The sequence below is a fragment of the Pleurodeles waltl genome, chromosome 12 (assembly GCF_031143425.1).
Source record: "Pleurodeles waltl isolate 20211129_DDA chromosome 12, aPleWal1.hap1.20221129, whole genome shotgun sequence".
In the NCBI taxonomy this organism is placed as follows: Eukaryota; Metazoa; Chordata; class Amphibia; order Caudata; family Salamandridae; genus Pleurodeles; species Pleurodeles waltl.
The window spans coordinates 247,958,582-247,979,495 of NC_090451.1; the positions used below are offsets into that span (position 1 = coordinate 247,958,582).

At 45.1% G+C, this 20,914-nt stretch overlaps 1 protein-coding gene across 1 annotated transcript in view; it reads left to right on the plus strand.

Moving 5' to 3' along the window:
- Positions 1 to 20,914, plus strand: part of ABCC12 (ATP binding cassette subfamily C member 12) — a 599,698-nt gene that overhangs the window by 237,633 nt on the left and 341,151 nt on the right. The window contains exons 15-17 of the mRNA XM_069217731.1: positions 4,463 to 4,597; positions 8,102 to 8,201; positions 8,308 to 8,379. Of these exons, the coding sequence (XP_069073832.1) occupies positions 4,463 to 4,597; positions 8,102 to 8,201; positions 8,308 to 8,379 (307 nt within the window). The remainder of the gene's footprint in view (positions 1 to 4,462; positions 4,598 to 8,101; positions 8,202 to 8,307; positions 8,380 to 20,914) is intronic.

Below are 20,914 nucleotides of genomic sequence, written 5' to 3' on the forward strand. Positions count from 1 at the left end.
GCCTGGAGGGCAGCGGTCCAACTGCCACCGCGAGGCTGGCGGTCTCAAGACCACCAGCCTCATAATGAGGCCCTATGTCTTTATGCTGGATGGAGAGATGGGGGACGTGCCCGAGGCAGAGTACATGGCACGTGGTTTGTCCAACCATTCACAGCTTCTTATCCATCTGGGGGCAAAACCCAGACCTCCGGCCACGGGGAGGAAATCGAATGCTTGGGAACTCCAGGATAGAGAAGTAGATAGTAGCCTCTGGGCAGACACTGAACTCTTCTTTGTGAAAAATAAGGACTCCGTTGACTCTACAATTACGTTATGGGAAGCTTTCAAAACTGTACTAGGAGATAGGGTTAAAAAGGTGGTCACCCAAAGAAAGAAGAGGAAGGTGGCAGAGCTGGGGCACCTACAGGGGCAAGTCCTACATCTAGAAGAGTGGTCTGTTCACTCACCAAGCCCCCTACTTTTTAGTCATTTAGCGGCCCTGCGTACAGAATATAGTGGCCTGGCACAAGATAAGGCTAGACAGCAGAGGTTGGTGACACAACACCGTTTATATAAAGTTGGGGACAAGGCTGGGAAACGTGTTGCCTGGATTAGTGAAAAAGAGATGGAGGCCAGATAGGTCAGTAGGATCTGAGATGACGAAGGGGCTGCCTACACCACGGATGCCCAGATTGCCCAGGCATTTGCCACTTACTATGCTTTGTTTTAGGAGGCCCACCCTTTAGGTGACCACACAGCCATCATTCATTACTTAGATGGGATTCCAACCTCTGCACTGGGACCTGAGGTTGTTGAGGCCCTGGTGAGCGACCTTATCCTTGCTGAGATAGAGGGAGTGGTCTCCAAACCCAGCACAGGCAAAATTCCAGGGCCTATCTACATCCCGCCAACTTTTTCAAATGCTATCTTGATATCTTGGGATCCCATTTGTTGAATCTTTAAAAAAAAAATAATGAGCCAGGTGCTCTGCCCCTGGACCTCTGGACTTCCACCATCACAGTTATCCACAAGAAGGGTAAGCCACAAGACTGGTGTGACTAATACCGGCCAATCTCGCTTTTGAATATTGAGATCAAAATCATTGCCACTATACTGGTGGCAGGTTTGCTCCAGGTCATAACACCCCTCATACATAGGGATCAGCCAGGGCATTCTACCCAGCTGAATCTACTCTGTACCCACAATTGGATGTCTGAGGTTAAAAACCACCCGTTTCCTCATGTAGTTTTGTCCCCAGACGCAGAGGATGTGTTTGACGTGGTGCATTAGCCATTTCTAGAATGCACGCTGGCCAAATTTGGATTTGGCCTAAATTAAGAGATTGGATATCAAATCTCTATCGAGCACTAAAAGCAGCGGTCTGCATTAATGGGTTGTTGTCCTCCGAGTTTCCTTTTGGCTGAGGGACCCGGCAGGGATGCCCCTCACCCCTATCCTATTTGCCCTCATGGTTGAGTCTCTGGCGTGCCATGATCTGATGCACCCTGGTACCAGTGGCTTTCGGACATCCACTGAGGATGTAGAGGAGAAGAGTTCCCTATAAGCAGATGTCATTCTTTTACACATCACCGACCCCCTGACTACCATCCCCAACCTATTTGACACCCCGGAAGAATTTGGGCGGCATTCAGGATATAAAATCAACTGGGACAAGTCCATTATGTTCTCGCCAGTACAGGACTGCCAATCACCCCCCTTCCAAGGTAACCTAAAGGTGGCCCCTGAGGGTTTTAAACACCCTTGTGTCATAGAGAAACTTGTTATTGCCACTGTCTCTGGAGGGTGGTGGAAGGACTTGCCCCATCACTAATGGAACGAGCAGCACTCTTTAAAATGATTACTTTACCACAATCCTTGTACGCCCCTCAAAATATGTATTTCACACTCCTGAGGACCACACTCACAAATAATAATGGGGATGTGCGATCACTCCTGTGGCAGAGTGGGCATCTGAGGATAGCTCTTCTGACCTTACAAGGGAACCCCTATATTGGTGGGATAGCCCTCCCCGATATAGAGGCCTACTACTGGGCAGTGCAATTGTTCCCAATCAATGACTGGATACATACACCACAGGACCACCCTACATACAGACTGAAAAGGGGTACCCAGGCACACCGTTCTCACTTACACTACCTTTTTGGAGGTTTAGGTGCATAAAGCCTGCTCCTAGCAACCCAGGTAACCATGGAGGTGTGGGAAAGGGCAACAAGGATGATCGGATGGGCCCAGAAAATCACAAGGGCAACACCACCTTTGAAGGGGACATGGCTAAGTGAGATTAGCAAATTACAGGGCTTTTGGGCATGGGATATAATTGGAATCTCCACTATTGGGGTTATCCTGGAAAATGGAGAGTTTAAATCCCTCACAACTTTTTGTTCCAAGTATAACTTGCATAAATCTCCGTTTTTTAAATATGCACAACTAAAACATGCAACATGCTTGGGTTGCCAAGGGTCTAACTGGCACCTGAGATCCCGGAATCTGCACCATTGGAGGGGAGACTACTGCAAGAGGAACTCACTAAATGGGCCATCTCTCACTCATTAAACATTGAATAAAAGTGTGCCCAACAATCTATGCAACCTCAGGGGCCACAGAGTGCTGAATATGGGTGAACTGGAAGACACTGACTGGGAGGTGGGGCTTATGCATCCTAGGGAACTTGCTGTCAAGTCCCGGTTGCACCTAATCCAATACAAAATCATACAAAGGGTGTACTATGACAGGGTTAAACTACACACAATGGGTAAAGCAACATCGCCCGCATGCCTGCGGTGTAATGATGCAAGAGGGTATTTCATGCACACATTATGCAGCTGCCCCCTTATTTAGGGGTATTGGAATGGAATCCTAGTGGAACTTTGTATGATCCCGGAGGATGGCCTGCCGACTGAACCCACATATGCCATATTGGGTATATGAAACAATATGAATATTCCAAGACCCTACCTTCTCTTCAGCGCTCTAGGCCTAGTAGTTGCAAAACGAGATGTGGCACAGAGGTGGGGTGTTGCAGACGTTCCATCCATTCAAGAATGGAGGAGAGGTATGGACCTTTACATGGCAGTAAAGAAAGTAACATATGCCAGTAGAGGCTGACCCCGAAAGGTCAGTAAACAATGGGGCAGGTGAATCAGCTAGTATGGGCTTCATCTTGTAAATGACAGTCAGAACAGCACATCAGACCCCTGTGTGAATGAGAATTATGAGGGGCCGACCGGGCTGAGTGGCCAGTAAATAAGACTGTGGCACTTGTGAGGAGGATGGGAGACTATGCCTGTCTGCACTGTACCGCTATGACTCCTGTGTACCACCTGTTGCGTGTGAACGTCCTGTACTTTGACTTCTTGCAATGTTTCCTCCACGCCACCTCCTTAATGTTTGTTTTTAAATGCGGTTATTCTGAAAACTGCTAAATAAAAAAAAATATTTTTTTAAAAATCTCGGGATTTTTGACGCTTCACAGAAATGAATAAGCCTATGTCCAGCTACAGAACTACAGCCGAAGGACCTTGAAAACTGCAACGCATAGGAACTTCTATTCAAGTTCAAGTTCATTCAAAGAGCATCTGTAAAAATCCACTACATCTGCTAGTCTTCACTTCTACAGAGCTTGTGTAGAGAGAAGATGCTCAGCGGACAGGATGGGAGGGGTAAACACAGGAGTGATGGCAGCTTTAGAATAGCATCGATGTAACCGAAATGGTCTTTTCATACAAATGAGGCCCTAACTACAAGATATTATTAAACACACTTCTACTAATTTTTTTAACGCATTTCAATTGTAATCATATTTAAGCATCATTTACATGTTGGATTCAAAATAAAAATCATTATTGGTATTATTTTTACACAAAATGATACACCCAGAAAAATATCACCACTCTAAAACAATGCAAATGTAATTGTTGGTTTAGGGCTTTTTTTTCTGTTTGTGCCTTAGCCACATGCTATACCCCAATCGTTCTTGCATGTTTTGCATATTTATTTGTTCAACTTTAGTTTTATTATAACTACTTGTGGTTGGGTGTACAGCTTTTTTTTCACAAAGACTTTCAAACAGAACCCTTCTTAAAGATACCACGATAATTATGTTTCTTTGCAAAACATATCTGCTATGTGACATTTTGCTGCATATTGCTTTTCAGATCATCATTTACAATATAAATGTCTTCTGACTCGTTTTCATAACACTCTTCTAAGAGAGAAAAGCTAAACTCTCCTATTACAGTCTTTTCAGCAAATGGGTCACAACTTCAGCTTGCATATTGTTGTAGCCCATCGTTAGATTGTTTTTCGAGGACTGCTGGATCAAGCATATTCATAATTAACCAACTACTACCAAACATCTACTCTGGCCAATAGTCAAACCTTTTGGCTTTGCTATTTATTGCTTTTGATTCTTGTGCTGTATGTTTCTAAACATTTCTTCCATTGTTTTGCTGCTCCTTCACAGTATCTAGAGTTTTGTGATAAAGTCATTTTGCTGGAGGACGGCAGAATAAGTGAAAAGGGAACGCACAAGGAGTTAATGACTACAAATGGACGCTACACTCATCTCATTCAGAATTTCAACATGGCTCAGTCACAGGTTTGTGAAATTTACTTTTCTCCTAAACTCTTTGCATGCTTCTCTGAAGATAAATATGTAATGAATGAAACATTTGGTAATATTTGAGTGCTTCAGCATAGATCTTGGATTTAAAAAATCCCCAAACGATAAATGACCTATCAATCCCCTATTCCTTTTAGGCTCATGTGAAAACCTGGTATTAATTGTAGAATGACACAAATTAAAAATTCAATTTTTTATCCTTTCTATTGAAGGTACATCATGTGGAGTGTTCTGAACCCAGATTGTCTTTTAACAATATAACACATATAAGGGAGATTTATCGACCAATCTTTTTAAGCCACATCCAAGTTGTAGTGTCTTGCATGATTTAGAACGGAACCTTTCTGGCTCCTGAGGACTCTGTATCAATGTGATGTACTGCTAGAAAAGAATGTAATGAAAGCTTAGTTTAGAATGTTGGAGTCCACAGGTACACTCAAAGGAATAAAGACGTGTGATATACAGCTCAGTGTGTGGCCTACCCATTCAGCTGGTACCAGGCTGGGGAAGACACTGTACAGGTGACCATTCCCACTCTCCTCCATTTCCAAGGTGTGCTGTGAATAAGAAAGGGAGCCCATGTCAGCCTTTCCAGCTTAACCTTCAAAAGCTCAGCTTCTATATGCATTTAAAAATAATACTTCAAAGCTGAAACTTGTCCTAGGAAATTCTCTTCATGCTGCACCTGGAGTGTCAGTTCCAATATAAGAGTTCCTCAAGAAACAGGAATATTCTTCCTTATGTAGCTAAACAATTAATAAAATGTGGTAGGTACCCTTTACCAAATCATAAATATGAAATACTGAGTTGTTGGTTAACTTTTTCCTCTTTCTGTAAGCTACTTTCTTTTTAAAGTTTTTAGTTCATGTATAGTCCAATAACGGTGCTTTCTATACTTTACCTGTAGTCAACAAGAACTTGGTGGAGTAATGCAATAAAATACATTTTCATAATGTTTTCTTTAAACACACAGCAGCTGCATCTTTTAAATGCTAGAAATTTTAAGATGGGGATCTTTAGATACAAGAAGGAGTTGTCGGCTAGCAGCTAGAGCTTTTGACCTTGCAGTGGGGGGCCCAGGTTCGGCCTTTTACTCAAAATCTTGTAATTCTGAGCAAGCCTCTTAGGGGGTCATTATGAGTTCGGCGGTCGGCACCGACGCCCGCTGAACTCATTACCGTCAATTTGACCGCCACTGCAGTGAAGTCTCTGCTGGCCCTATTTTGAGTTTCCCGCTGAGCTGGTGGGTGGAAACAGTATTTCCGCCCGCCGGCCCAGTGGGAAATAGGGCCTTTAGGTTGAAGCGGTTCCTAAAGGAGCTGGCGCCAATGTGACGGTGCGGCGGGTGCAGCAGCACCCATCGCGCTTTTCACTGCCCGTACTTTGGGCAGTGAAATGAGCGATGGGGTTGTGCATGTGGACGCCTGAGTCCCCCATTCTGCCAGCCTGACGGAATGGGACTCATAATCCCCAGGGCAGCGCTGCCCTGGCCGATTTGAAACACCTAGACTGCCAGGCTGCCTGGTGGTAGCAGCCTGGCGGCGTTTCAACTGTGGTGGCTCTGCCATTGTCACAATATGGTGGGCGGACCACCACTACCTCAGTGGTCCACCTGCCACCATGTGTCTGACGGTACATGGACCGTCAGAGTCATAACGAGGGCCTTAATCTCCTGGTGCCTAAAAATGTGAAATGTAACCTGTGTAAAATGTATTTTTCTATTCTATACTTGATGGAAATGTAACCTCTAGTTGTGTAATCCCTAGTTGATGTACAAAATCGTCTCCCAACCCCTCATGTAAGGTTTGGTTCTCTTGTTGCTGTTGAGATACATCAGTGCAATCTAAAATATAAATACATTCATAGAGGAAGTAACTGGAAGAAAAGGTGCATACCATGCATTCCCTCAAAGAAATTTGCATTTCGTATTGCCCTCTCAGGCATCCAACAACTTCTTCCTTTATTAGCAACATTCTACGTAGTTGTAAAACACAATGGTTTATTGGAAACATTCTAGGCCCCCTACATCCAAGCAAATGTCACATTATGTGCCACAACAACTAAAGACATTGACATCATATTAACAATGCCCCCACACAAACCATCAAAGAAACACTGCTATAATAAAAGCAGTCTCTGACAATCATCTTTATTCACCTCCGCAAGAGGACACATGATGATAGTTAGGCTTTTTATTGAAAATGGTGTGCTTTTCAAGCCTTTTTGTAGATGTCTTGCCTTCCATTGACAACATGCTTAATCCTATAAGTTTTGTGCTGCAATCCTGAAGAGTGTGCTAATAGTACAATGCTTTTAGTGTCAAACACTGAGGGTCTGATTGGAAGTATAGGTGCTATTTTTCGCACCTGATAAATAATGATACCACGGAGTAAGTTAGTTATCGGGTGCAATAAATAACAACTATTACAAGTACATGGTGAATAAGGTGGATTTTGGTGTTTAACGCACCAAAATCTGCTTGTGACAGTAAACATCATGTTTTCCCCTGTTAAATTTCAGCAAGTTTGCCCTGCCGAATAAAATTGAGTTATTCAGAGACAGCTCCTCCATAAGGTTGAAGGAGTATCACCCCTGCCAGTTGCAGAAGCATCAAAACCTTTATCAAGCGAAATGATAATAAACCCTATTTATTATCGTTTAGTTGGTTAAAGGGGCGGGGCCAAGGGGGTTATGAGCAGTGAGGGGAGTGCACTGTGCACGCCCCTCATTGCGCATGTATGTTTGGCCGGCCAGCTCGGGCTGGCCAAACAAACATGTGCAGTAGGCTCTCTCCAGCATGGCACTGTGTTGCCGGGCTGGCACGAGCCTGCACAGACTCCCAGTCTGCCTGGGAGCGCCATGACTGGGAGCTCTGAGCCAGTCCTGATGCTGCTTTGAGCAGCGTCAGGATTGGCCACAGGGAAGGCTGGGACCCTGTGCCTGCAAGCGAGACAGAGGAGAGGGGCGGCGCGGAGAAGAGTGAGGTAAGTTTTTATTTAATTTAAAAAAAATTTTTTTAGATCCCCTCCCACCCTACGCCCACTGCACCCACCACGCTCCTTATAAGCGAAGCGAGCCGCGATTGGAGTTATTATTTAACAAATGTAATTCAAACCTTCAAACCTGTAATTACCGACCCATGCATGAAGAGGACTTTATGCAGAGGTCGGAATATTACTAGGATCAGGCACTGTGTGTGCATTCCTGTGTCTGACCGCATATATGTCTGTATGTGGATATGTATCTACCTCTCTATGTGGGTATATGTGCAGGTTTCTGAATGCATGTATGATTGTGAACATATGCTTGCTTCTAGTACTGTCTGAATGCATATGTGTGGCTGTGTGTGTTTTCTATTGTGCATAAAACATAACATGCACAACATACCGGTTTTACAGCAAAGAGCGCATTTACGTAAAACAAATTTGACATATTGGCTTTGCCAATGCTTGTTCTGACATGCATGTACATTTCTTACAGGAAGTGAAAGATCATTCCGTAAAACATGGCACGCCTTTGGAGATTATTAGCGATGAAGTAAATTCACCAGCGCCCACTCAGAACGGAATTGCGAACCCTGGTAAAAAGCAACGTTTACAAACATTACAATTGTTTAGTGCTATTTGACAACTGTACCTTTGTAGTTTGCTTTTATTTATAAATGTCTTTTACTCTCTTCTGTACAGCGTTTGACATGTCGGATGAGTCAAATGGAAAGAAAATAGTTGGGGCAGACCCTGACAAGGGAGATGAAACAGGTATCATATTCATGGAAGCTTCTGATCATTATAGCAGATAATGAAAAGATTCCTGAGTAATATAAGTGCCACATGTTCCAATCAAACTAGTCAACTGAAGTCTTCATCCTTCCAAAGTAAACAATTTAATTGATGTGAAGGTTTATCGCTGATGATGCTGGGTGCAACAATATATTTTGGCGCTCTCCTCATTAGCTTCTTGCCCATGGATTCCCTCTCTATCCCTCTCGAACAGTGCTCCTCATTTCCCCATAGCCCCTCTCTCACAGCATTTGATTTGATTTATAGCGCTACACATACCAGTATAGGGCGTTAGAGCACCTTACATCACACCTACATTATACAGAGGCAGTGAGTCATACATGTGCAAATCAGTCTATAGGAAATGTTACATGAGACAATAAGGATCACAAGGTGTAGGTGACACAAGGCATCCATATTACTAGGCAGGATATCTTAAGAGTGTTTGGTCTGGGAAAGCACAAACTCTGGATTTAAAACATACCACAGTGGTTAGGCTTGGCTTCACTAATAAGAATATATTTCCAAACTAACACTTTTTAGCAACATTAGGATAATACAACACTGGGAAAAGTGAGGAAAAACATAGTGTTCCAGCCCTATATAGTTGCAGGTTGTATGCAGCTCTCTGATGACAGTTCATAGGTCATTGGTGCTATATTACGATTGTAACTTGTGAACTGCAAGTAACAGAAGGATCTCTGTGACACAAGCAGTAATCCACTGAGCTACCCACATAAAATACAGTTCTGTTATCTGCATAGTACAAGGTCTTTGCAGCTGGCATACTAACACTCTGTGCTACTTTATGACGAGTTAGGACTTCCTCTAGACATTAATCATCAGAGTTATATTGATTTTTTTATTACTGCCAGAAAATTGTCTGACACACAAGGAACTAAGCAGCAGGTGTTTTTAAACCCATAAATCACTTCTAAACACAGTGCCCTTTCAGGTCAGTGCCAGATGTGGCTGCCCCACAACTGGACCTAGCATCCACTTGTCTGTCAAGTATGTTTGTCTAGTCTTTTGTTCTCAAACTGTTGATGGATTGTCACTTTTTGTACCCCTTCTGAATTTTGAGGTACATGAGTTTACATGCAAAGTCCAGTGCTGCTGGGGGGGGGGTTGTCCCCTTGCCAGTGCCCAGGTGCACTTTACTTGAAACCCGCAGGGGTCTTTATCACACATCAAGAAATATACATAAAAGTTGTTAAGTGGTAAAACACGTTCATGGATTTATTCAGTAGAGTTTCAAATTTTGTGTTGTCCATACAGAAGTCCTATTCTCCAGAATTATTAATATTCAAATTTCAAATAATCCAAATGCATAAAAATCCATAGCCACAATTGTCACTTCCTCATGCCTTCCCAATGCATTTTGGGTGAGACACCCTTCATCAGGGGATCTGTTAATCCAAACATGATTTGTCAATGAGAACTAATTCCCTTACAGAGCACTACCAGCTCTCCCCTGGTGTGGTTCAGTGCAGGTGAAAGAGGACCGCCACCGTGCTAAAATGTGAAACGAACATCCTTCGAAGAATGAGGCTAATTGAGCAAAACCAAGCAAGCAGAGAAGCCAGTTGTGTGATGAAAAGCTGCCCTCGTTGTTCCCTAGCAGACGCTGAACGTGCTCCCTCCTTAGAAAGTCCCTTTCCACAGTAGCACAGGACTTCGCATGTTGGCTCCACAGGTGGATGAGAAGCTTTTCACCTACCCAGGCAGCACACGTGTACAAAGACAGACAATGTTAGAAGACACAGTCAGAGTGTGATACTGGAACATTATAAACATAAGTATTTGAGTTTGCCACTTTGACTCGACCCTGAGTAACTTCCGTCCCTCTCTGAAGGTATGTGTATTTTTATAGCACAAACCTGGAGTATGACAGAAGAAATCTGTACATGCTACTGAAAAATCTACAAAGGAATGAAGTGAGTGCTGATGCCCATAGCAGAAGGGGCACGCGTAATGTATGAGGACAGGGTGTATTGGATTACTGGCTTACGGAGATGGAATCCTGAAGAATTGAGTTCTTAGTTCCTTTTGCAAGAGCAGATGGTGGAGACCCTAATGTGCAGGAATTTGAAGGCAGTGGTTGCATGGCTAATCCAGTGTAGTTTCTAGTTTCATACCCCAGAGAGGTGAGCATTAGGTATGGTGCAGGAGTGTTGCTTTGAGGAGAGTTTGACTACAAGCACACCGCCCTCCCAGAGGAGCTATGATATGAGAATCCAAATACCTCTGAGTATCAATGACGGACACCATAAACAATAGGTATCATCTTATGACACCACATTAGTAAGGTGAATTGTACCATGTCACAGAGCATATATTATTCATGCTTTCATTAGAGGTAGTCAAACAAGGAGTGGCACCAGGGAGTCCACCTTGGTCCTGAAGAGGAGGCTAGGGGTAAGGTTCCAAAACATGTAGACTAGGAAGTCAGGTACATTACATCCCCCACTTCCGCAGCCTCTTTTTAATCATACCGCCTCCAAGAGATCTATTAAATCATTGGAATTACTAGGAGACAGGAATTTTTAACTCACCCAAGACCTCACCACTCCTGTCCCTTATTTGATTCACATTGACAAGACTACATCAGTGCTCCCACGTACTCCGTAGGTCGTAGAGCGCCCGCTCCGTAGCAGAACGGGAAGAAACCCAATGATGAAGCATGCCATCAAGGGGTAACCCTGGTGGGTGAGGGTTTTTCTAACAGGGAAAATCATTTTTCCTATCCATCCTGTGGTAGTTCTTTTAGCTGTGCCTCTTTTGTAATGTGATCCAGTGTTGAGGCAGAGTCAGGTGGCAGGTAATGGTTGACATGAATGAGCAATAAGGTCCAGGATTTTCCATTTGGTGGGTGTCGCGAACATAATGTGATACATGATAGTGGAAGTTACCAGCAGACGGACAATTGTTTCCATTATACACTTGGTGAAAGTATCTCACAGAATGTTGAAGTTGGCAAGCAATATGTTGTAATAGCTGGCAGGCGCTGAGTTCATGAAATTGTACTGCAGGGGTAGGTGAAATGTTTTTATTAACTATTGGGTAGCCAAGAAAATGCTGGAAAGGCTAGAAGGTATGAAAGTGAGGCAATGAAGAAATATTGGTTGCTGCTAAAGTTAAGAACATTGGAGTAGTTTCATAGTTATTGATTTATAAAGTTACAGGCTAACCACCTAACTAACACCTGGAATTCTTACATCAACCTGCCAGCAAACTCTCACTTTTCTTGTTAGAAGGAAAAAAAGAATCACAACACCACTAGCAACTGTTTCTTCAGGCTCCTGTGCTGTTACACAATCTTTGAGTAAGTCTAAAAACATCCAGGATTCAGATTATCTGGTGGTTCTAATCATCATGAGCGTGTTAGCCTTATAATTCTGAGTCTCCATTTGCTTTCTAATTGCTAGTAATGTCAACTTTTATTAATTGAGAAAGAGTTGCAAAACTACCCATCAAAATGATCTGTATCACTTGAGAACCATGCTGCAGCCTTATCTAAATGGAGGTCTTTGTGGGACAGGACAAGAGATGGCTGAAGATTACTAAGTTAAGAAGAAAACTGTAGTTGTACTTCAACCTTAATATATATGGACCCAGATTTACTAAGGACTTGCATTGCCCTCCTTTCATGCAAATTGATTCAAGACACTGCTAGTCCTTTATTAATATTTACCACAGCAAGAAAGGGGTGATTTGCGCCGCCTTGCATGACTTTGTAAAGAAATTAAAGGTGGCTTGCGCAGCATTTAATTACATTTATAAATGGTAGGCATTCAACGGGTGGAGTATGGCCATTCCCTTGTCCCCACCCATGGAATTTGACGCAGTCCCTGGTTTATTAAAATAAGTAGCCTCTGGATAGTGAGAAAAAGCTGTGCCTACTCTAAACTGGTGTAACAAGGAAAAATATGTGTTTATTTTACCTTGTTGCTTCCTCTTTCTATCCGTAGTGCATTTCCAATCACACATCGAAAAATAAAATTGCCCTTTTGAATTAAAACAATTGTGCCGGTAACATAAGCATCCTTGCACCATAGTGCAGGGGTGTCTGTGTTGAAGCTAGGCAGCATACAGTGCACCAGCATAAGGAGGAGGAGATGTATTGCATATCATATATCATATGGCACATTTCTGTTTGCTCTGTTTTCCACAATGCACAGCAGGAAGTTCCCTTGCTGCGTTATGTTATGTGAAACTTTAGTGAACCTGGGCCCTGCTGTCCTATGTCATTCTGGTACCCCTGGCCCTATCTTCTGACCCAAATACACTGGAAACAAACCTGGCATCATGACCCTTGCCCGTACACCCCCACCACAAGGTATAACCTCCCACCTACCCCCGCCTTCATTTTAAATATTCTGTTCCCCACATTAAATGTAAAAACCTACAAAAGCCTGGAATCGTTTAACTCTCCTACAACACCCTCCCTCGCTCAGTCCCAATTAAAAATAAACTAAGTAATAACTGGAATCCTGCCATACGTCCACATGGCTCTCTGCCCATTTCTCTTGCTGTCCAAATCCAAACTTCTGCTCAAACCCTCAGAAGTGGGCAATGTTACAGTGAAAGCAGCTCTGTGAGAACCATCCATTAGGGTGGCCTGCAGTTTCCTCCCACAAATTATGCATTCTGCCACTCTCTTTGGTTCACTGTAGGCTCAGAAGAAACATCATATCACCAACAAGTCAAAGCACAGGCATCACAGCCCAGCCTTTCACTACTCTGTTGTCAGAGTAGTGAAAAAAAAGACTTGTTTACATTTAATGTATGTAATAAGGATGGTATGGTCTGCATGAGCTCTATGGAAACCATTCAGATCGCCTCAGAACCAATGGGCCCAGTGTATTTTAAGACACCAAAGGTAGCAAGAAAAAGAGGTATGAGTGAGCATTCACTTAATAAACACAATCACCAAGTATGTAGAATTAAAGATGATTAACACTGAGTAGCAGATGTTTTTAACTAACATGTTCTTAGTGACATTGGGTCAGTGTTGATAGATACGAGGGATGTTTGAGTTGTCTATGATGTAATTCAAAACCCCCAGGAACCCGATTGTAAAAGGCAAGTTGGAAACATTGGAAAGTTGTAAATGTTACCTATAAAAATATTTTTGTGATGTGTTTCAAATAAAGGACTAAAGGGATACTTAAAATCGTCATTGGTTTCATGGGAACAGACCCATTTACGAACGTTGATAAGATGTTTATTTTGTATATTTACTCCATATAATTCCATTAGACGTAAGAAGAGGCAGCCTTTGCAGTTGGATTTTATAGAATTGTATATTCAAGCAGCCAAGGTCTTCAGGGTGTTTTACAAAGGAGAAGACAATCGTTCTATTTTTCCACTGCATTAGTATTATATAAGAATGTGGTCAGGGGCGGCTCCTTTGCAATGGTGAAGGAACGTTTCCTCCCTACGCTAAGCCAGGAGCTGAAAGATAAAACAATATTTGATTATTGCGTTATCTTTCAGCTGCTGGCTCAGCCAGCATCATGTCCAGGGAGGGGTGGGCTGAGGAACAGAAGGTGGGATGAGGAGAGATTGCAACTAAGTGCGTATGTGTATTTCGCCAGCCGTCTCAGGCCAGCCAAACACACATGCACACTTAAGTTTTTCCAGCCCGGCTCTGTTGAACTGCCGGTGTGGAGAAATTGCACAGACCCTAGGGTTGTGTCTGAGCAGCAATCCAAGCACCTCAGACCAATCCTGACGCTGCTCTCATGCTATGTGTAGCATGAAAGCAGTAGCAGGATTGCTGGGCAGCCTGTGCTGGTGTCCCAGTAAATGCTGGGACATTAGAAGAAGAGGAGATAGGTGGCAGGAGATGACGGCAATGGAAAGAGGTTAGTTTTTAAAAACTGTTGTTATTTTTTTTTTCTGATGGATACAACTGCCTGTGGATTCCTCACTGAATGAATTCTCCCCATGCGCAGCACTCAACGGAAACTTCGTTCCAGCTCTGCACGTCGGCAAGGACGTCACAATTGTCCGACTCCACGCAGCTCTGCCTGACGTCATCGTGGCAATAAGAGGCCCTCGCCGGCGTCCTGACGTCAGTTCCCTTTTTTCCGTGCCTTCGATAACGGTTTCTTTTCCAGCTACCTGTATCGTTTGCTGTTCAGAAGGGATACTTTATGTTTTTTTTTTAGTTGTCAGCCCCGAAGAAGTCAGGGTTCAAGCCTTGTAGGGAATGCGGAGGTCGAATGTCGGTTACTGACCCGCATAACGACTGTCTATGGCACCTGAGCTCAGACCACGACGTCCAGGAGTGTGGTTCATGCCAAAAAATGAACCCTAAAGCTTTGAAGGAACGTGAGGCTAAATTGTTTTTAGCAAAAGCTAAGAAAGAGAAAAGAAGGCACCATAGATCTTTGTTGGGAAAGTCGAGTCACAAGAAGCAGCGCCATCGTGACTCCCGGCGTCAATCCAGAGGAAGCCGGTCGAATTCGAGGTCTCCGTCTCCCCGACGCCGTAAGTCCTGGGAGGTCAGCCCGACGGTGTCTCCTTTGACTCCACAATCTTCTCCGGAGCTGTCGGTCTTTGAGGTGGTGGAGCCTCAGAGTCATCATTCCTCTCCGGTGCATCCAGGCGCTCAGGATTCTAGTCTGGCTCCGGCTCTTCAAGAATATCCTGCCTTCCCTGCTCCAGGGACGGATCCGGCGGCATTTCTTAATGCCATGTTTACTATATTTCAGAACATGGCACCAGGAGGTGGTGCGCCGGCTGGCCCCACTGGTCCCTTGGCATTTAACTTAGGCGCTCTGGCTCTGTACAGACCATTCTGTCCGGCAGGAGACACTAGCCTGGCAACGGTTCCGGCAGTGCAGCCGTCGACGTCGGAGAGAGGCCTTCGACGCCGGTGTCCGCTGAGATGGAGGAGTCCCGAAGCCGAATGGCGTCGATGGGTGGAGGTCGAGGAACCACGGCGCCGATGGATCCATCTCCAGCACCCAAGGGGTCCGGAGATCCTGTGATGACGCCTTCTCGGCGCCACTCTCCGACATCAGTACACTCTTTGCCGACGCCGGGACTGGAGGCCAAATTGTAGTCCAGGAGAAAGACCCTCAGGTTGTTGGAGGAGAGAGAGTACCAGAGGCAGCTCCTTGAGGAAGGGGAGATTGCTGAGCCCCAAAGTGAGTTTCAGGGGTTGGACACGGCCAGTGGACTGGATACTTCCCCGGAGTGGGATTTGGCCTGGCCAGGGGCATATACTGAGGAAGCAGCCTCGTTCCATTCTGTCATCAGGAAGGTTGCTGATTTCCTGGAACTCCCCCTTCAGATGGCACAGGTTAAAACCAATATCCTGACTGAGGTGCTTCATCCTGCCATGGCCATTGCAGATCCGTTGTTACCATTTAATGAAGCTCTCATGGATCCCATAGGAGAGGTTTAGAAGAAGCCGGTTTCTTCGTCAGCAGGTCGGTGGCCAGACGGTATAGGTCAGCGCCTGGAGACCCTGAATTTCTTCCGAAACATCCGTCTCCAGATAGTCTGGTCATGCAGGCGTCCTGTTTGTCACTGTCTGCTCCTGGCTCCTTCCCTGGTGTACCATCTGACAGGGAGTCCAAACGCATGGAGCAGTCGGCCAAGAAGGTTTTCTCCTCCTGCAGCATGGCATTGAAATCAGCTAATGCTACGTGTATCCTAGGCAGATACATTTACGCAATAATGGATGCAGCAAAGGCAGCGTTGCCTGACATGCCCTAAGACTTGCATGGACTCCTCTCGGATGCCCAGTCAGCGGCAACGCAGGTCATACAGTCGGGACTTGACACCACGGACTCTGTTGCTAGAGCCATGGGAACCTCCATCGCCACCAGGCGTCATGCTTGGTTGCGCACATCTGGGTTCTCACCGGATGTTCAAGCCACGCTTCTAGACTTGCCTGTTGATGGAGCTAAATTGTTTGCCACTAAAGCTGACTCTGCGTTGGAGCGCTTTAAGGAGTGTAGGGCCACTGAGAAATCCTTGGGCCTGCAGGCTGTTTTGACCCCTTTTAGGTACTTTAGGCAGCTGCAAGTTTTTGGAGAAGGGGCCTCCTTTCGTGGGAGTTCGCAGCAGGCAGGCCAACAGTCTTCAAGCCTCCCTTATAGATCATTTAGGGGGCGGGGTAGAGTCCGCACTAGAGGGGCCACCCAACAGCAGCACCATTCCTCTTCCTCTTCCTCAGGGGGGATGCAACAGGGGAAGCAGCCCTAGTCCTCTAACCATCGCGTCCCATGTCTCTCCGGTAGGGGGAAGGTTGTCTCTTTTTCTTCCCATGTGGGAGTCAATAACATCCGATTCCTGGGTCATCAGTGTGGTAAAGAAAGGCTATGCCCTTCCCTTTTTTGGAGATTCCTCCTCCCTTCCCTCCCGGTCCTTCCTTTTGTTCAGAAGATCATCTCCTGTTGTTAGAAAAGGAGGTTCTGTCCCTATTGTCAAAAGGTGCAGTAGAGTTGGTTCCCGAGCAGGAGAGGGGTCCGGGATGTTATTCAAGGTACTTTCTGATCCCCAAAAAGGATGGTCGTTTGAGGCCTATCCTGGACCTGAGGATTTTGAATTGGTTCCTCAAACAGGAGAAATTCAAAATGTTGACTCTAGCACAGGTACTTATGGCGTTGAACAAGGAGGATTGGATGGTGCCTGTCGACTTAGAGGATGCTTATTTCCATATTCCCATTCTCAAGTCACACTGGAAGTATTTCCGTTTTGTGGTAGGGTCGCAACACTACCAGTTTGCTGTCCTTCCTTTTGGTCTTACTTCCGCACCTCGGGTCTTCACGAAGGTGATGGTGGTTTTTGCAGCAGCCCTCAGGAGGAAGGGAATAGCAGTAATCCCTTACCTGGCCGATTGGTTGATCAAAGCCAAGTCTCCGGAGCTTGTGCTGCATCATCTGCAGATGGCAACCCAGTTGTTGTTCAGTCTGGGCTTTTCGATAAATGTGCCCAAGTCTCACCTGGAGCCCTCTCAACGCCTTCTGTTCATAGGGGCAGTACTGCATACTACATTGAATCAGGCCTTACCTCCGCCACAGCGGATTCAGAACATTCAGGCGTTGATTCCAATGTTTCAAGAAGGAGCGGTTGTTCCAGTCCTCAAGGTCCTTCATTTGCTCGGTTTGTTCGCTTCTTGCATTCTGTTGGTCACTCATGCACGCTGGCACATGAGGGCTCTTCAGTGGTGTCTCCGCATGCAGTGTTTTCAGCACAAAGGGGATCTCAAGGAGTCGATAAGGATCTCCAGAGACACTGCAGTGGATCTTCAATAGGGGGCTGCGGTCGGCAACCTGTCTCAAGGAAATCGGTTCTCGTTGCCACCTCTAGTGACCACAGTGATAACAGATGCCTCCACTTTGGGGTGGGGAGCTCATCTGGGGGACCTGGAGATCAAAGGTCGTTGGTCTCCAGTGGAGCAGGTGTTTCATATAAACCTGCTGGAATTGCGGGCGATACGTTTGGCCCTCAAGGCCTTCCTCCCTTCCCTTCATAGCCGGTCGGTTCAGGTCTTGAAGGATAATATGACCGCGATGTGGTACATCAACAAGCAGGGAGGAGTAGGGTTGTATCTTCTCTGCAGAGAGGCTCTGCTGCTCTGGTCCTGGGCACAGGACCATCGGGTTTGCGTAATAGCAAACCATCTGTCCGGGGTTCAAAACGTGCATGCTGACAGTCTCAGTCGACTCTTCTCAGACGATCACAAGTGGCGTCTTCATCTGGATCTGGTTCTTTACATCTTTCGGATGTGGGGTTTTCCCCAGATAGACCTATTTGCCATTCGGGAGAACACGCACTGCCTGTCGTTCTGCAGCCTTCAGTATCCGATGCAGGGATTGTTGGGGGATGCGTTTCAGATGTCCTGGGACAGCCAGTTGCTTTACGCATTTCCCCCATACCCTTAATTCCTCGAGTCCTGAGGAGATTCGCCACCCCCACCTCAAGAGCTTGCACCTTCATGCCTGGAGATTGAACGGGGCAACCTGAGTTCTTTTTCTCTCCCATCGAATGTGGTGGATGTTATTTTATCGGCCCGGCGACACACTGCCAAGTCTGTCTATGGGGGCAGATGGGCTAAATTTGTTCATTGGTGTGGAGAGAGACAAATTAATTCCTTAAGTGCCCATCTGTCAGACATATTGATGTTTGCTTTGTCATTGACGCAGCGAGGTTGCGCTGTGGCCACTGTCAAAGGCTAGCTTTCGGCCCTTTCGTCCTTCTTATGTCTTCCTGATCAATCCTCTTTGTTCAAATCCCCTTTAGTGTTAAGGTTTTTGAAGGGGCTTACCAATAGGTTTCACCCCACTCCGTTTCTCATGCCCCAGTGGGATCTAAATCTGGTTTTAACCTTTTTGATGGGCTCCCCTTTTGAGCCACTTCATTCTTGCCCTTTAAGGTTTTTAGCTCTAAAGACTGTGTTTCTGACGTCCATCACATCTGCTAGGCGTGTGAGTGAGCTTCAATCTCTTTCTGTTCACCCACCTTTTACAACCTTTCATAAGGACAAAGTGGTACTGAGGACCAGGGCGGCTTTCCTCCCCAAGGTAGTGACTCCATTTCATTTGGGACAGTCCATCACTCTCTCGACATTCTACCCTCCTCCGCATCCATCTAAGGAGGAGGAGAGGCTCCATCAACTGGACCCAAGGAGGGCTCTCAGCTTTTTCGTAGACAGAACGAGAGAGTTCTGCTTGGACGACCAACTCTTTGTCGGATACGTCGGGAAGAGGAGAGGAAAGGCCGTCCACAAACAAAAGCTATCCAGGTGGGTCGTTCTTTGTATTAAGATACGTTATTCATTGGCGAAGAAAGATCCTCCTGAGGGGATAAGAGCCCATTCCACCAGGGCTAAATCGACTACATCAGCCCTGGCTAGATGTGTTCCAGTGGCAGACATTTGTAAGGCCGCGACTTGGTCATCCCTCCACACCTTTGTAAAGCATTATTGCTTGGACTCGGAGGTGAGGAGGGATGGCCATTTTGCACAGTTTGTACTGCAGTCGTTCTTGATATGACCAGATGGACGCCCACCTCCGAGGTGGTACTGCTTTGGGACTCTATTCATTAGGTGAGGAATCCACAGGTAGTTGTATCCATCAGAAGAGCAAGTTACTTACCTTTGGTAACGCTTTTTCTGGTGGATACACTAGCTACCTGTGGATTCCTCACGGTCCCTCCCGCCTCCCCGTTGTCTGTCTGGTCATGCAAGATTTCCTTGGGTGTGTACATGTATATTTTATTCTTTCTGCATTATGAGGTTATGCATTTATATATATATTTGTATATATGTTTATATTTATATGTTTTGGCATTTATTCATGATTGTGCAGAACTTTTACGAATGTGTATTGGTGTTGCTATTATTATTGGCTTTTGCCTTTTCTATAAAGGTTTCTTGGATATAGATATGAGGTGTTTGGAATGTCAATATTTTTACCTATTCGTCTCAAAGGCACGTCAAAAATGGTGTAAACTGACGTTAGCACTCCGGCGAGGGCCTCTTATTGCCATGATGACGTCAGGCGGAGCCGCGTGGAGTCGGGCAATTGTGACGTCCTCGCCGACGTGCAGAGATGGAAAGAAGTTTCCGTCGAAGGCTGTGCATGGGGAGAATTCATTAGGTGAGGAATCCACAGGTAGCTAGTGTATCCACCAGAAAAAGCGTTACCGAAAGTAAGTAACTTGCTCATTTGACCCCATCCCCTCAACTGCCCCATTCCTTGTGATCTGCGTAAGCCGCTGCTGGTGTGGTTATCAGCATTACACAATCCATCTTGGATTAATGATTACATATGCGTAAGGAGCTGGTCCATAGATCCACGGGGAGTAAGAGTTAAGCCTTGATGTGAGCTGTATTCCTTTTGCCTCACCTCAGACAAAACATAAATAACTTGTTGGCCATAAGCATGTTTCAATGAAAGATAAAAATATATATTCAAGAGTAGAACCAACTTAAAAGAGGGACTCAATAGTTATTAATCATGGAAAATTGCCTTCCTTCGTGAATTAAAGAGCACAATCAGATAAATGGTCCCTTAACAAGCTAAAGAGTAAGTGGATAATAAAACAAGGAAACAGCCACTTTGAGCTGTTGTTGAACTTATTGTGTATCAGAAATGGTGAGATTTTCTTGAGCTGAATGCTGATGCATCAAAACACCATTGGCAAAGAATTAAAGTAGCTCATGTGAGTTACCAGATCAAATCCATACTGGAGGCTGTTGAGCAGTGTAAAATTGGTTTGATGCTGTAGAAAGGTCCAGGCATCAGGTTGATGTGCGCAGATGAACCCTGAGGACCCGATTCACATGAGTAAATATAGAAATATATATTATGTATATTACCTGTGAATTGAGCTCAAAGTCTGTAACATAGAAACGCATTGAAGGAATCAGCTCACAATTTGAATGCTTGTTGACTGTTTCGATTGGTAGTTCAAGCAAGGAATTTGTAGTACTCAAGATGCATCAAGCCGGTCTTGAGCAGTTGAATCAGAGACTTGTTCCTGTTAC